A 15935-nucleotide genomic window follows, 5' to 3' on the forward strand; every position below is an offset into this window, starting at 1 on the left:
AACCTTTAGAAACAAGCTGGCTGCACCCATTTCCATCTGGTCACAGTTTAGGAGTGGGGTTGTGGAATGGATGGAAGGAAGGGTGGGTGGGTGGGTTGATGGGTGGGTGGATGGATGGATGGATGGATGGATGAATGGATGATGGGTAGATGGATGATGGGTGGATGGGTGGATTAGGTGGATGGGTGAATGGATAGGTGGACTGGTGGGTGGGTAGGTGGGTGAAGGGCTGGATGGCTGGGTTGGGTGGATGGGGTGGATGGGTGAATGGATGTGTGGAGGGGTGGGGGGGTGGATGGGGTCCATGGGTGAATGGATGGATGGATGGGTGGGTGAATGGATGGGTGGATGAATGGGTGGGTAGATGAATGGATGGGTGGGTGAATGGATGGGTGGGTGAACGGGTGGGTAGGTGAATGGATGGTTGGGTGAATGGCTGGGTGGGTGAATGGATGGGTGGATGAATGGATGGATGGGTGAATGGATGGGTAGGTAAATGGGTGGGTGGGTGAATGGATGGGTGGATGAATGGGTGGGTGGATGAATGGATGGGTGGATGAATGGAGTAGATGGGTGGGTGGATACATGGGATGCATGGGTGGATGGGGCAGATGGGTGGGTGGATGGGTGGATAGATGGGTAGATCAATGGATGGGTGGGTGGATGGGTGGGTAGATCAATGGATGGGTGGGTGGATGGGTGGGTAGGTGGGTTGGTGGATGCATGGGTGGGTGGATGGATGGGTGGTTGCTGTAAGAGCCTCTCTGGCGGGTTCCAGGGAGGAACTGGCATCTTTGACCAGCAGCCAGCATGGTGATCAGATGCAGGGAGGTCTCTGGGTCTGCCTGATCCCTTATCTCACTGTTGGTGGGTCTGGGCTGGTGGTGTGTCCCTGAAGCTCTCTGAAGGGTGGCTCTACGGCATTGCCCAGGGGACATTCCCAGAGCGCCGTGCTCTGCAGCAAAAGAGCGGCTGCCTGTGCTCCCAGGGCTGCTCCTCCTGGCAGCCTTTCGGGTTTGCTCGGCTTAGCACCTTGGCAAATCTCCTCGAGTTAGGACTCGCCTGCCATAAGCCTCTCCAGTGAGCAGCCCCAGGCCAAGGCCTGTGTGTGGGCAGAGGGAGCGCGTGCCGTGGGAGGCAGCATTAATCTGAGGTTCCGTTTTTGTTCCCTCCTGGGGCAAAAGGAAAAAACAGGCTGTCCCACTCCATCCCCAAATCCAGCCCAGCTGCACCCAGCCCTGGGAGTGAAGGGAGCTGGATCAGGACTGCCGTGAGTCGTAGACTCTGGTGTAGGGAAACCCTGGTTCATAAGACGGGTGGACATGGAGGAAGGAGGAGACTCCGTCCAGCAGAGACACACGTGGGCGCAGCCCAGTTTGGAGTCTGATGGACATGGGCTCACCTGTGTGCAACTCTCATTCACTGTGTGGCCACGGACAAGTGACACTCTGGAGACCCAGCTTCCTTATCTGCAAAACGGAAGCAGCGCGGCTTGGGGGAGGATGTGTGTGAGGGTTTGGCCCAGAGCCCTGCCATCAGCCAGACAGCAGTGGCTGTCATCCCTCCAGGTTCCAGGGTTACCTGGGGGAGTAGGGCCTCTGCCCCCAAATGGGCCCCGTTTCTGGTTCTGGAACTCACAGCAGGAGCAGAGGTGAGGACACTCCCGGTGTTAACCATCCGCCCAGAGGGAGAGCGTCAGTGGCCTTGTGTGACCTTTGCCCTTTGTCTCTGTCTTTAGGAGGCACGCGGACCTCCAGTGGCCGGCTCCGGAGGCTTGGTGACCCCAGTGGCCCAGGTAGGTGGCTCGCTCCACCCAGGCCCCAGCTCACGGGCGTGTTTGTGCTGCGGCCCCTTCGTTCTTCTGGTCTAGGACCTGCCTCCCCACCTGGCCTCCCTGGATGAATGGGGCCACTTGCCCGTTTCCCAGGGAGATGCTGTCTTTGACAGCTTTGGACTCAGGTGGCTTCCGGGCCTGTCGACGCTGCCCTGCTGGAGATGATCCTTGTGGGGGCAGAGTCAGCAACTCCCAGGCTCAGGGAGCAGGCCCGTGTGTGCGGGACAGAGGAGAGAACAGGAGATAGATAGGCTGGATGGTTTGGTTTGAGGTGCTGAGGGCACAGGCGCACCATGGACAGGTGGCTTTGGCTGTGGGACTCTGGGTGCTGGTTCAGTATCCATGGGCTCCCTGCAACCCTGCAGGGTAGAAGACACTCCAGGATAGAGCAGATACGGCTGTGTTATCTAGGAGGAAATAAGTGGGCCTCTGGCAGTGGTCACTGTGCTATTCTTTCTGCTTTTTCCATGTGTTTGGAAATTTTCCACAGTCACCAGTAGGGAGGGGAAACAGACGCACCCATCAGAGCTCTGGGGCTGGCCATCCAGGACAGGAGTTACAGCTCATAGGCTTGGAGGGACTCTACCAACCACCGGGTACAGCCTGGGCAGGGGAGTGGGACAGAGAGGTCAGGGCTCTGCCTCCAGCCCTTGCCCCCCAGGACTGAGTCTGTGCGTCATCTTCTCCCCACTGGGTGTCCTCGATCTCCCCTGCCTGACCCTGGTGTGGCCATAAGTGCCTCTGTTCCCAGGAGCCTACGTGGTTCTTGGCTGTCACTTGCAGCGGCCAGGCTGGGACAGGTGCCCATCTAGTGGCTTTTCTATTTGGAGAGGTTGATGGGTCACAGCAATGAATGAACTTACCTCCCCTAGGAGATGAGGAGCTCCGAGAAGGGCAGAGATGGCGTGGTCATCTGTGCATATGTGCTGGGGGCCAACTGGGTGCCAGACCCCTGGCTGCCATCATGGTGGCAGACAGGCAGGGACTGTGCCTTCATGAATTAGCCATTCTAGAGGAGACAAAGTTACCGAAGGACACGGACCCAGAGTCAAATCCACACAAATAGAGTACCTGTGGGCCAGGGCTGCCTTCAGAACCAGGTGAGACAGCCGTCCTGCCAGGACAAGGCACTCACGGGGGCAAGGCATGTGCCCATCTGCAGCCCCCACCTCCATGCTCTAGACCAGCCCCGTCTAATAGAACCTTCTGTGATGGTGGGTCTGTTCTGTACATCCCCACCCCGCCATCCTGTAGGGTAGTTGCTTGACCACCTGGGTCTACTGCACACTCGAAGTATAAATGTTTAAGTTTATTTTATTCACTCATTTACTTGCATAGAATTATTGATTTATTTTAAATGGATTTCCACTTATAACTACATGTGGCTAGTGGCTATGAAACGGAACAGTTCCAGACCACATTGGCTACCTGAGACCCCAGAATTCTATACACAAAGCCTGCTTCTGATCCTGAGTTGGCTTCTGTGGGGACAGCACAGACCCCTCCTAAGTCCGCCCTCCAGAGGTGGATGCAGCGCCTGTGGACTGTGCACCCCCAGGCCTGGCGAGGTGAGAGGATGGCTTTTTACAGGACGTGGGAGTGGAGGGGATGGCGTGTACATGTGGGTGATGTGGGACCTTGTGTGGCTATGTGGGCTGCTGTGTCCACATGAGTGCATGTGAGGTCCCTTGCAGTACAGGATGGGACTGTATGTGGGGAGAGCGGGGTGACACTCTGGCTGGAGGCCCCTGGGCAGCTGCATGATTCAGCGCCGTGGTTAAGAGGGGCCCCGCCTATTGCAGTCATGTTGGGCACTAGCCACTGGACAGCCCCGCCACTGCTGTGTTTCTGGGGAGCTTTTCTCAGGTTCCGCATCTGATCTGCCTCTCCATCTCCCTCCCTCTCATTGGCCAGCTTCTGGTGGAATGGGTGGGGAGGGTCCCCCAGTGCTTGTGGGGGTTGCATCTTGGGAGCCTGGCATCCTGGGCTGCGTGGACACAGCCTCCCCCGGCGGTTGCTTCCCTCTGCTTACACCGGCTGGTTCTGTGCCGTCAGCACTTGGCAGCCGCGATCACAGCTCAGCTTGGAAGCCTAAGGCATAATTTGCTGAAGCCCAAAGCTGCAAGCTGGTGATCTGGGTTTGCGTGGGACTGCCTGCTGACACACGGGGTCCTCCCTCTGTGGGCCTCTGTGGGCTCCGGCCTGAGACACCCTTTCCTCATCTTCTTGGCTTCTGTCTTTCTCACTGCCTCCCTGCTGCTGAGACCCTGGTCCACGCAGGAGTTCATTTCTAGACATCCCAGCATCTCAGGCCTCCCCATTTGACACTCCCCAGATGACTGTCTGCCATCCCGTCCTCCCAGCCCAACTTCTCTGTAGATCCACATCTGGCCAGTCTCCTATGTCTGGGACTCTTGCCCTCCCCAGAAGGACAAAGGCTCTTCTCGAGGCTGTGTTTGGGACTGGGCCAGGGATGACATTTCTGGCAAGAGCTTAAATGACACCATGATCAACCCTTTGGTCAGCTCACACACTTTGTCTCCTTTTTTTTTTTAAAAAAATGGAATTGTTAGAGCTACAAAAAAAAAAAAAAAAAAAGTAAAGAATAAGATAACAAAACACCTGTGTACTCACCGTCCCGCTTAAGAAGTGAGACATTGCAGGTGTAGCCCAGTCCTGGGTGACCCTCTCCATCCCAGCCCTGCTCCCGCTGCAGTGCTCACCCCTGGATTGGGCAGGCATGTCTGTGCTGGGCAGTGGTGTGTCTGAGGAGCCTAGGTCTCCTCTTTTTTTTTTTTTTTCTGAGATAGAGTCTCATTCTGTCGCCCAGACTGGAGTGCAGTGGAGCCATCTCGGCTCACCGCAACTTCTGCCTCCTGGGTTCAAGCAATTCTTCTGCCTCAACCTCCCCAGTAGCTGGGATTACAGGCACCCGCCACCATGCCTGGCTAATTTTTTGTATTTTTAGTAGACACAGGGTTTCACCATGTTGGTCAGGCTGGTCTCAAACTCCTGACCTCAGGTGATCCACTTGCCTCGGCCTCCCAAAGTGCTGGGATTATAGGTGTGAGCCTGGTCTCCTCTTGAATACGGTCATCAGCATCGTGTGTCTGAACAGCCTAGGTCTCTCTCCTCTTGAATGCCGTCATCAGCATCGTGTCCTTGGTGCCTGACTGGAGTAGTGGCTGCCCTGCTTGTGCCCACAACGTGATGGCTTGGAGATTTATCCGTGTAAATCCACTTAGCCTTGGTTCATTTATTTTGGCAGCTAGCGAGTGTTCCTCCGTGTGGGGAGGCAGAGTTTGCCAGTCCCGTGGCCCACTGGTGACATCACCGAAGGTCTTCTCTGTTATTAGCGCTGCCGGGAACGTGTGTTTCCCCAGGTGGATCGGTTGGGCTGTGGGGACGCGCTCCTCAGCCCTTCTAGATGTTACCACTGCGCCCTTCCGAGTGGCCTTCTGGTAGGCTCTCCCATATTTGCCCATTTTCTGTGCCTCAGTCAGCCTCTCTGGGCAGCCGCCTCCCTGACTGAGCGTCCAGCTGACTTTTGCCCTGGTTCCCACGGTGTACGGAGCATTTCATCTCAGTGGTGCCCGAGCTTCCTTCCCTCTGGCCCTCAGTCCCCGGCTGGGATCCCTGGAGCCAACTCCTCTGCCTGACATCCCATGTCTCTGGGTCCTGCTCTTCCATCTTCCATGCCTCTGGGGTGTGTGGCCTCGTCCCCAGTGCCTCCATCATCCCTTCTGTCCTGGGTTGAACCGTGTCCCCCACAAACTCATGTCCACCAAAAACCTCAGAATGTGACCTGGGAGTTGGAAATGGGGTCTTTGCAGATGTAAGTAGTTAAGGATCTTGAGATGAGGTCATTCTGGATCAGGATGGACCCCAAATCCAACGACTGATGTCCTTAAAAGAAGCAGAGAGGCCACAGACGCACCGGTAAGAGCCACGTGAAGGCAGCAGTGGATGGTGCAGTGATGCAGCCCCAGGCCAGAAAGCGCCTGGGAAGAGGCAAGGAAGGACCCCTCACCCCGCCTCAGAGCCTTCCTAGGAGTGTGGCCTTGCTGACACCTTGATTTTGGACCTCTGGCCTCCAGCACCGGGAGAGAACCCGCTTCCAGTTTTTCATGCCCCACAGCTGTGGTCCATTATGGCAGCCACAGGACACTGATGCGTTCCCTACCTGGCCGCTGTGGATGGGCCACCCCTGCCCGCAGGAAGTCTCCCTCAAGCACTGTAGGTGTCTCTGCCCTCACAGGGGACGCCTGCACAAGGAGGTGTGAAAAGGGCTCTGCAGGAGCGGGGCCTGGGCTGGTGCTCGCTCCCTACGCCAGTTCCCACGCCTCTTCCGGAAGGAGTGCCCGGCCCCACCCGGTGAATCAGAGCCCAACTCTCCTGACAATTGGCTGTCACTTATTTAACTGCCACCATCCCCAGGAGACAGAAAATGCCAGAGGGGTGGGGCCTGGGCAGTGCCTCCTCGCTACTTCCCCGGTACCGTGCCACATTGCCTTGGTGCACAGAGTAGCTGCTCAAAGTGTGTCGGACAAACAGGTCCCCCATGCCCAGCTGTGCAGACAAAAGTGTGCCATGTGGAGGGAGCTGGCTGTGGAAGAGACCACCAGCATCTTGGCTGCCCGAGGACCTTGCCCCTGGGCTCCTGTGGCACCCCTAGCTCGTTACTTCCTTTCTCACGCATAGCTACCCGCTCTTCCTCTATTTCTCTGATGTCAGCCTTGCCACCCACCCAGGTTCACAAGCAGGAAATCTCAGAGTTGATCTTGACCTCTGCCTCCCCAGCACCCCCAGGTCAACAGGTTGCCAAGATCTCATCAACTCACCCTCCACATACTGGCCCTTGGACAGGCTGCTCTGGTCATAGTCATGTCTTGGTTGGGCCTCTGTCATCCCTCCTTGGACCAGCGGGTGCCGTCCTCCCCACCCCTGTCCTGCTGTGGCTCCTTCCTATCCACAGCCCACATTTAGAGGACGATTACTGCTTCCCTCCTCTGTGCTGGGGACCCGGTGATAGGATCCCTCCACCCGATCATTTACAATAGACCTGGGCCTGGTCTTCTTACTTACAGAGCCCTTAGTTTCTGCCCCCAAGCCTCGAGTGTGGATTTCTGCTGCCGCCCAGGCTGACCCTGACACTGCTTTCCAGCCTGGAGCCCCCTGCTGCTTCTGCGCTCCTGGCTCTGAGTGCTCGGACCTCTCTGGATGGGTTGCCACTTGTCCTCTGGAAAGCAGGGCTTCCGTGCTCCTGGACCCAGCTGGCTCAGGGTGACTTTGGGCCATCTTGCCATACCCCTTCTATCAGCTTGGCCTTGGTTATTTCTGTGTCCTCCACGGCCTCCGACCAGAGCCGGGGCGGGATGCTCTCCTGGTGTGTGGCAGGCAGTCGGGAAATATTGCTGGACTGACCTTGATAGGAGATGCTTGGGAGAATTGGCCAAAAAACTAGCTTAAAATGCAAATATGGGCCTTCTTTTGCATTGGCTAAAGAGTAGCTTTTCTCTGTTTGCCTCCTGGGTAAGAAATTGATGGCAAATGCAGTGTCTCCAGGGAGGAGAAGAAGGTGACAAAAAGGGTCTGTGTAACAGGGCAAGGCACTAGGCATTTGTGACTATTTAAGTTTAAATTATTTAACATAAATGCGAAACTCTGTGCCTTCCTCGGTAGCCCTTCCACATTGCAAGCGTTCACTGCCACATGTGGCTGCCATATTGACCACAGCAGATACAGAACATTGACATCATTGCGGAAAGTTCTATGGGCGGTTTAGATCATCTTCATGTTGGATCTGCAAATTCATTGTTTATCCAGCGAACGGTTGCTGGGCACCTACTGAGCAGGCGGGATGAAAGACACCCGCTCTTGGGGGAATTTTCTGTTGGCTGCAGAGAAGCTTAAACTCAGGGGGCCTGGGGCAAACTCTGCAAGGGCCCTTGGGCTCTGCACCCCTAGACCTCTCTCACTCTGCACAGGCAGTCAGGGGCCCCCTCGAGGAATGGAGCACCAGCTCTGGCTCCTGTCAGGCTACAGCCCGGACGGATGGCTGAGCACGAGGCTGTGAGAGTGGAACTGGGCCCGGCCGGGCTGCTTCTCCCCGTTGTCTTGGTTTCCTTCCACGCTGACCTGGAAGGACTCCTAAAGCAACAGGCCTGCCCAGGCGGTTTGCATCAGTAAACCCTGCAGCGGCCCCAAGGGCAGAGATAGCTGGATTGTATTTATTTAGGAACAGCCAAAGCTCGAGGCACAATAAAAAGTGGAGAAAGATTCCAGAGAGGAATGCAGCTGGCCTCAGCCCGGGAATCCGTCTTGCTTGGGAGGCTGTAGGCGGGCCAGGCTGGGGCCAGCCTGGAGGGTCTTGGCCGGCTCTGCTGGCAGGTACAGTAGCAGGGCCAGCAGGAGGGAGTCCGGGACGGAGCTCCTTCACTTTTAATTCAGGGACGCGAACTTCAGTGGTTGTCTGAGGATGAGCAGGAAATGAATGGAAAAGTCTTTTTTTTTTTTTTCTTTTTTCTTTTTAGGCAGGGTCTTTCTCTGTCCCCCAGGCCGGAGTGCTGTGGCACAGTCATAGCTCACTGCAGCCTCGACCTGCCGGGCTTAAGGGATCCTCCCACCTTAGCCTCCTAAGTAGCTGGGACTACAGTTGTGAGCCACCATGCCTGCCTAATTCTTAAAAGAAATGTCTTCAGACTAGGCATGGTGACCCATGCCTGTAATCCCAGTACTTTTGGAGCCGAGGTGGGAGGATCACTTGAGCTCAGGTGCTCCAGACCTGGGCAACATGGCGAGACCTTGTCTCGACTAAAAATACAAAAAGTTAGCTGGGCATGGTGGTGCACCCCTGTTGTTCCAGCTACTCTGGAAGCTGAGGCTACAGTGAATTGTGATTACATCGCTGCCTTCCAACCTGGGCAAAGGGAGGAAGAAGGGGCCTTCAAAAAAAAAAATTTTTTTTTTTTGAGACAGAGTCTCGCTCTGTTGCCCAGGCTGGAGGGCAGTGGCATGATCTCGGCTCACTGCAGCCTCTGCCTCCTGGGTTCAAGTGATTCTCCTGCCTCAGCCTCCCAAGTAGCTGGGATTACAGGTGTGAGCCACTGTGCCTGGACTCTTTTTTTGTAGAGATGGTATTTCTCTATGTTGCCCAGGCTGGTCTTGAACTCTTGGCCTCAAGTGATCCTCCCACTTTGGCCTCCCAAAGTGCTGGAATTACAGGTGTGAGCCACCACTCCCAGCAGGAAAAGTCACTTTTTAAAGTGAGAGGTTGTGCATCCTCTATAGCTTGGTACTTGGCATGGAGGATTTACTGGAACTTGTGTTAGGTGAGGGGACATGGAAGATGGCAACAAATGCGAGCCCGGAGCATCAGAAAGCATCCTTTCAGCCTGAGATGCCTTGTCTCCACCTCCGCGCAGGACCCTTCCCCAGTGTGTGCGCCTGGAGCAAGGTGGGGCCGATCCTACGAAGCCTCTTTCCCGAAGGCCCCTGCTGCCTACATCAGCGTCTCCTGGACTGCCTGCTCCTTTCCTGCATGGCTGGACCAGCCCCAGGTCCTCCTGGCCTGGTGTAGGGATCACAGGCCACCCTGGGGAATGCCTGGTATGTGTCCCCTCCCCTCTGGGTACCAGGGGATGAAGCTGTGCTTCGTGGAGGGGAGCTGAGGCACTAGTGCCCGGGATGGTGCGCCTGGGGCAGCTGAACTGGACCCGTCTCCTACTGGGCCCCTATGGAGCCCAGATTGTTGTGAGACGGTGACCCGTACCTTTCACTTTTGTTTCACGTGGGAACAGGGGCTCAGTCTGCACACATACTCGGTTTGGAGCATGAATTTCCATGGAGAAGGAAAATCTCTACTAAGAAGGCTCTGATGTCAGGATTGTCTGTGAGGGCCGGGCCATGTTCTGGGGCAAGACAGGAGTGGAGGAGGCAACCAGGGAAGGCTTCCTAATGGAGGAGGCATTTGATAGCATCTTGAAAAAGAAGCAGTTCCTAGGCCAAGCCAGAGGGTGAAGAGCAACCACCTAACTTCTTTCTACAAGATGCCCCCAGGCTGAGGCAAAGCAGGTTGAGTGTGACACTTCCTTCCTTTCTGTGGGTTCTGGCCTTTCCGGAGCCCAGCCAGTGCCATTGGAGACAAAGTGGCCTTCGCTATTCCTTCCCGCCCTGCCAGGCCCCACTGTGCCCGCTAAGCCCTACTTTGCAATTAAGAGGAGCTGTGAACCAATGATGCTGATGTCACAAAAAAGTGGCCAGGGGTCTACGGGGGGTGAAGGACAGAGATGCCGCCCTGAGAACTGTCTGGAAGGGGCTTTTGGGTAACAGTGCCCACTCCAGGTTGTAGGCAGGCTGGGGTGACTGGGAGCTGGGCTCACAGGCTGGCACAACTAGAGTTTCCCAAAGCCGTGGCCCTGGGGGCCCTTCCTTCCCGGGAGAGCAACCTTTGGTCCAGTTTGGGAAAAGGTGGGTTAAACCAAGCCCGGCTCCCTCACTGCAGGATTACTCAGTGCGTTTAGTATGCAACTGTGCCTCTGAATCCACGACAGGACCAGAAACCACTTCAGCAGGGAGGGACCACGGGGGATCCGCCGCAGGGGCTTGGGTCTGCGCTGGCCTGGTGAGGTGCCCCCTTGGTGCTTACATGGAGGCTGAGACACCGTGGGCAGTGAGAGGTTGGCCCGTCGCCTCCCCGACCCTCGGCTGGCCTTACCCCACCACCTCTGCACTCGCCTCCCAGCCGGCTCATGACTAACTCCTGCCTCTTCAGAGCCAATCGGTGCTGCCAGATTTTCCATTTCAAGTGATCCCCTGCCTGGGCCAAAATGTTTGGATTTTCAGGCACGGAGGGGAGATGGACCTCAAGCCAAACCATGCTGGGTGAAACTGAGGGTCAAGGCTGTGCTCAGCAAGCGGTCCAGCCCTGGCCGTCAAACCCATAGTGTGCACAGCGTGCGGGAGGTGGCCGGGTGAATGCACTCGTCATAGTCCGGCCCCTCACTCGGGGCTGTTCCCAAGTTCCCACTACCAGCCTGGCTGGGTCAGAGCCTGGTGGGGCCTTCCTGGGCTTCCCTGCCCCACAGCGGGAGTTTGTATGGAGAGTCTTGAGTGAGGTTAATGGGTGTTCTTCCTCTTTTTTTTTTTTTTTTGAGACAGAGTCTCACTCTTTTCACCCAGCCTGGGTTGCAGTAGCGCGATCATAGCTCACTGCAGCCTCGGACTCCTGGCTTCAAGCAATCCTTCCGCCTCAGCCTCCCAAAGTGCTGAGATTACAGGCACGTGCCACCTTGCCCAACTGGGGTTTCCGCTTTATACTTTTTCTCTTGTTGCTAAACTCAATACAACGAAAGATATTACATTTATAATCAGAAAAACCAACAAGAAATATTATTTCAAAATTGGAAAAGGGATTAAAGAAACAAACCAAGAAACCTCCACGATTCCTGCCTATCGGAGTCAGTGGTTATTAGTGGTTGGCTTAATACAATGTTTTAGGAAGAAATAGAATAACAGAAAGCAGCTCCAGTGAGCTGAGCCCTGGCTCTGTCTGTGCTGCTACATCAGTTTCCCACAGCTGCTGTAACGAGTGGCCACAAGCTGGCTGGGTTGCAACAACGCCCAGCCATCCTCTCACAGCTCTGCAGGCCACACGTCCGAGATCAGGGTCACCAGGCTGAAATCAGGGTGTCCACTGGGCATAGCCCTCTGGAGGTTCTAGGGCAGGGGTTCCTGTGTGTGTCCTATTAGGAACTGGCCTGCACAGCAGGAGGCGAGTGCCTGGCAAGCGAACGAAGCTTCATCCGTATTTACAGTCACTCCCCATTGCTTGCATTACTGCCCAAGCTCTGCCTCCTGTCTCATCAGCCATGGTGTTAGATTCTTATAGGAGCGTGAACCGTATTGTGAACTGTGCATGTGAGGGATCTAGGTTGTGGGCTTCTTACGAGAATCTAATGCCTGATGATCTGTCACCGTCTCCCATCACTACCAGATGGGACCGTCTAGTTGCAGGAAAACAAGCTCAGGCTCCCTCTGATTCTATATTATGGTGAATTGTATAATTATTTCAGTGTAATAATAATAGAAATAAACTGCACAATAAGTACAGTGTGCTTGTGGCCGGGTGTGGTGGCTCACACCTGTAATCCCAGGTTTTTGAAACTCTGTCTCAAAAAATAAAAAAATAAAGGCCAGGTGTGGTGGCTTACGCCTGTAATCCCAACACTTTGGGAGGCCAAGGCTGGCGGATCATGAGGTCAGGAGTTCAAGACCAGCCTGGCCAACATGGTGAAACCCCGTCTCTACTAAAAATACAAAAATTAGCCAGGTAGGGTGGCAGGCGCCTGTAATCCTAGCTTCTTGGGAGGCTGAGGCAGAAGAATCGCTTGAACCCAGGAGGCGGAGGTTGCAGTGAACTGAGCACGCCACTGTACTCCAGCCTGGGCAACAGAGTGAGACTCTGTCTCAATAAAATAAAAGAATGAATATAATGCACTTGAAACATCTCGAAACCATCTCCCCACTCCCTGGTCTGTGGAAAAATTGTCTTCCATGAAACTGATCCCTGGTGCCAAAAAGGTTGGGGGCCGCTGCCTTCATCACCTGCCCCTTCGAGCCTCTGGTGGCTGTGGGCGTCCCTTGGCTTGTGGTTGCATGGCCCTTACCTTCAACACCAGCATCTTCATATCTCTCCGGGCCCCATCTCCACTTGACCATCCTTGTCTGTGTCGAATCTCCCGCTGCCCCCGTCTTGTGTGAGCACCGAGACTGCCTTTAGGGACCACCTGGACCATCCACGTGTTCTCGCCACAGCAAGATCCGCAACTGAATCACAGATGCAAAGATCCTTGTTCCAAACAAGGTCCCATTTGCAGGTCTAGGGATTAGGACGTGCTATCCCTGGGGCCATTATTCAGCCTTCTCTAGTCCCCATGATCCCTCCCTCCCTCCCCAGCCTCCCACCTCGGCTGAGATGCTGTCCCCATCTCCCTCACTGCCTGGCTGCCTGTGGGGCTGTCCTCCAGGCTCTTTAGGAGGAGGTGGTTGCTTGATGTCTCCCAGAAGGCTGGGAATGGTCCTCCCCACCCCCTAAGAAGACGTCCTTTCTGTCAAAGGAGACTGCATTTCGGGTCCTATCCCAGGCAGAGAGTGGACAGGACTGTGGTCTGAAGTGGCATTTCAGGGCCTTTGACCCTGTCATCTAGCTGAGGGCTGTGCATGGGCCTCACCTGGTCACAGGTAACTCACCTGGCTCTGTGGGGCAGGGATTGTAAACTCAGAGGCCTGCGGGGTGTGTCGAGGTGGAGGGGTGCAAATACTGGAAATTTGCGTGGGGGCCTTGGGGAGCAGCGCAACTGGAAACTGTTTTGTCTAAAGGGCAGAGCAGTCTTACACCAGCCCTGTGTGGCCAGGCAGGAAGGCTTCTGTGGCGTGGCCATGCGTCTTGCCTTTCTCAACAGAAGCTGACAATCTGGAGTTTTCAGAGAGATTGCCTGAGTTCTCAGCCTTGGCACGAACACACATTCTCTTTAAACAGGCTTGGGCCAACAGAACCGGCCTCTGTGTCTCAGGTTTGAATGAACCCTTGAGGTGAAGCTTAAAGACAGAGAGGATGTGCCCTTCCCCACCCAGGAACCCACACTGTAGGCCCCCACCTGGTCTGCTGAGCCCTTGGCCTCAGCATGGACACTGACTATGTGCTGGTGGGGACCCCCCAGGTAAGCAGCCTCTGAGGACCCCGGATGAACAGTGGGGAACAGCACTGATCCCCCAGTGGGGCCCTGAGTTCCCGGAGAGGAAGACTCGCTCCCTCCCAGGGGACGGCTGGAGACTTACTGACTCATGCGTGTGTGGTAGGAATCATCCAGGAAGTCCCCATCCCGTTCGCCCTCTGCTTGGGCGGGGACGGCAACTGCCTCTGTCACCACAGGCTAACGGGACAGAGCGGGGTGACTTCTCAGGGTTCCTCCTGGGCAGGTGCTCCAGAACCTTTTCTCAGCACGCTGGCCTGAGGCACGGCCGTTCCTCCCGCCCAGCCACGTTGGGGTGCGGGGTGAAGAAAGCCTGGGCTAGCCCAGGACAGAGGAAGGCACGCAGGAACTGGGCTTTTTAAACACTTAAACCCAAGGAAATCGTAGCATCGCGGGACGGGGAAAATGAAAGACTTTGGAAGTCGTCAGGAATTTGACTCTGTGAGTTGGTTTCCAAGAGTCTAAGTTAAGCATCTCCAAGTGGATATTAAAAAGGAGCAGCAAGCCTCAGGGCGGCGGGGGCTGGAGGAGGTGGAGAGAGGAGGCTGCCGGAAGCCGCACTCGGGACCTCTGCAGCCACCGACCAGACCGGGCGGCCAGGACTCTGGGACTCTCACAGGCAGACCCTGGGGGCTGCCCGACTCCTCGGGGCCCACCTTAGGCCCTCTCTCCTGCCTCCTCTTTTTGGATTTCTCTCCTTTGCTCCGTTTTTCCTCCCATTTTGAAGAGACAATGCTACTTCAGTTTGGAGCACAAACATATGATGAGCACATGGAAATGTGGTAATTCGGATGCATTCGTGATTGCAACAGATTGAAGAAATTAGACCAGACAAAGAGTGTTTTTAGAGGAGGAGGAGGAGGAGGAGGAGGAGGAGGAGGAGGAGGAGGCTGAGAGAGGGAGGGCGACGGGGGTGAGAAAGGGGAGGCCGCCTCTGAGCGGGACGCCGGGACTCCCGCCACTGCTAAATATATCCGTAGGAATGGAGAGGGACCGGATCTCAGGTAGGCAGATAGCCCCGTCCCCATCGGCCGCCCCCGCACTGCCCTGGACTCGGGGCTTTATTTATGCTTGGGGGGAATAAGCATGCAAGGGGCGCTTTTGCTCATTTTTCACAGAAATATTTCTTTTCTTTTTGACGGTTCCAAGCTCGTGGGATGAACGCCGTCTCAGAAGCTGAGCTCTCCTGAGTCTGACTTGTATTTAAACTCCGCTCTCCTCTCTCCTGGCTACTTCTCTTTCATTTTCCAGTGTGCCACTCTTGCATGTCATGGCCACTCTCAACGCTCAGGCTGTTGGTACTGAAACCTGGGGAGGGCATGGGGGACCTGCCCCCCTGGCTCGGGTCTGGGGCGGCGGCGCTTGGACCTGGCCAGTGGTTTGTTTGTCCACTGTGTGGTTTGTTTTTTGCCTCCAGCCAAAGTCTGTCTTCAAGGCTGCCTCGGTCTCCTACCTAAAATAGCATTTCTGTGCCTTCCCGGCAGTTGATTATAGAGGGGGAAGCTCCCGGCGCTCAGAGGAGCCCGGCGTGTGTGTGTGTGTGTGTGCATGTGTGCACGTGTGCATGTGTGCATGTGTGTGTGCATGTGTGTGTGTGTGTCCATGCACGCTGGCAGCCCCCTTGCAGCGGGCACAGACCCATCGGGGTGTGAACCGGCAAATGAAGAGAAAGGGGCTTCCCGTGTCTTTAGTTCACCCCAGCTTTCCAGGCCCTCCCTCCCAGGCCCAGCCTCCTTGGTCTCTTCACTCACGTGCGGTGCTGTGGCTGCCATCGCACGTGGCCAGCGCCGTCATTGGTAATTAGCAGTGATGACGGTTTCTGCTGCCCATGCCACCCTCTGAGCCCAGGGCTGGGAGATATGGGGTGGTTGAACCACACTCCAGGCTTTGGGTATTCTGAAGTGACCTATGGGTCATGGAGCAGGGGTCGCTAAGAGTGTCAACCCCTAAGTGCCTTGGGCCCTGGTCTGTTGGTTGCCCCTATGTGTGTGTTGGGGGGTCCCTGAGAGGCCTGAGAGAGGGAGGCCCATCTCGGTGACTCCTCTATAGGACGCGCAGTCCCCTCCACCGCTGCTCCCAGGGCCACATCTTGATGTGATGTTGGGACTGGTGGAGCGGGTGTGTGTTGTGCCACTGAGCACACCCAGTCGGGCACGGCAGGCGGACCTCAGGAGGGGGCCAGGGGAGACGGGCAGAAGGCTGGGGCCGCATGTTATCTGTTTGAGCTTGGGGGTTCAGGCCCGCTGGGACGGGTGGTTGTGGAGCCCAGTGTCCTGCTCTCGGCCCAGCAGGAGCCGCAGGGCAGGGAGCACTGAGAGGGGCCTTCATCGGGCCTGCACAGTGGAGTC

The 15935-nt window shown here is 56.0% G+C and overlaps 1 protein-coding gene across 3 annotated transcripts in view; it reads left to right on the plus strand.

Moving 5' to 3' along the window:
* SEPTIN9 (septin 9) overlaps positions 1–15935 on the plus strand; it is a 215495-nt gene that overhangs the window by 25668 nt on the left and 173892 nt on the right. For 2 of the 3 annotated variants that reach the window (XM_071083638.1, XM_071083640.1), the window contains exon 2: positions 1739–1795. In XM_071083638.1, the coding sequence (XP_070939739.1) occupies positions 1739–1795 (57 nt within the window). Of the gene's footprint in view, positions 1–1738; positions 1796–13751; positions 14592–15935 lie in introns of those variants that run through there. The other variant, XM_071083639.1, reaches the window with a different exon arrangement.

The sequence above is a fragment of the Macaca nemestrina genome, chromosome 17, assembly GCF_043159975.1.
Source record: "Macaca nemestrina isolate mMacNem1 chromosome 17, mMacNem.hap1, whole genome shotgun sequence".
Classification (NCBI taxonomy): Eukaryota; Metazoa; Chordata; class Mammalia; order Primates; family Cercopithecidae; genus Macaca; species Macaca nemestrina.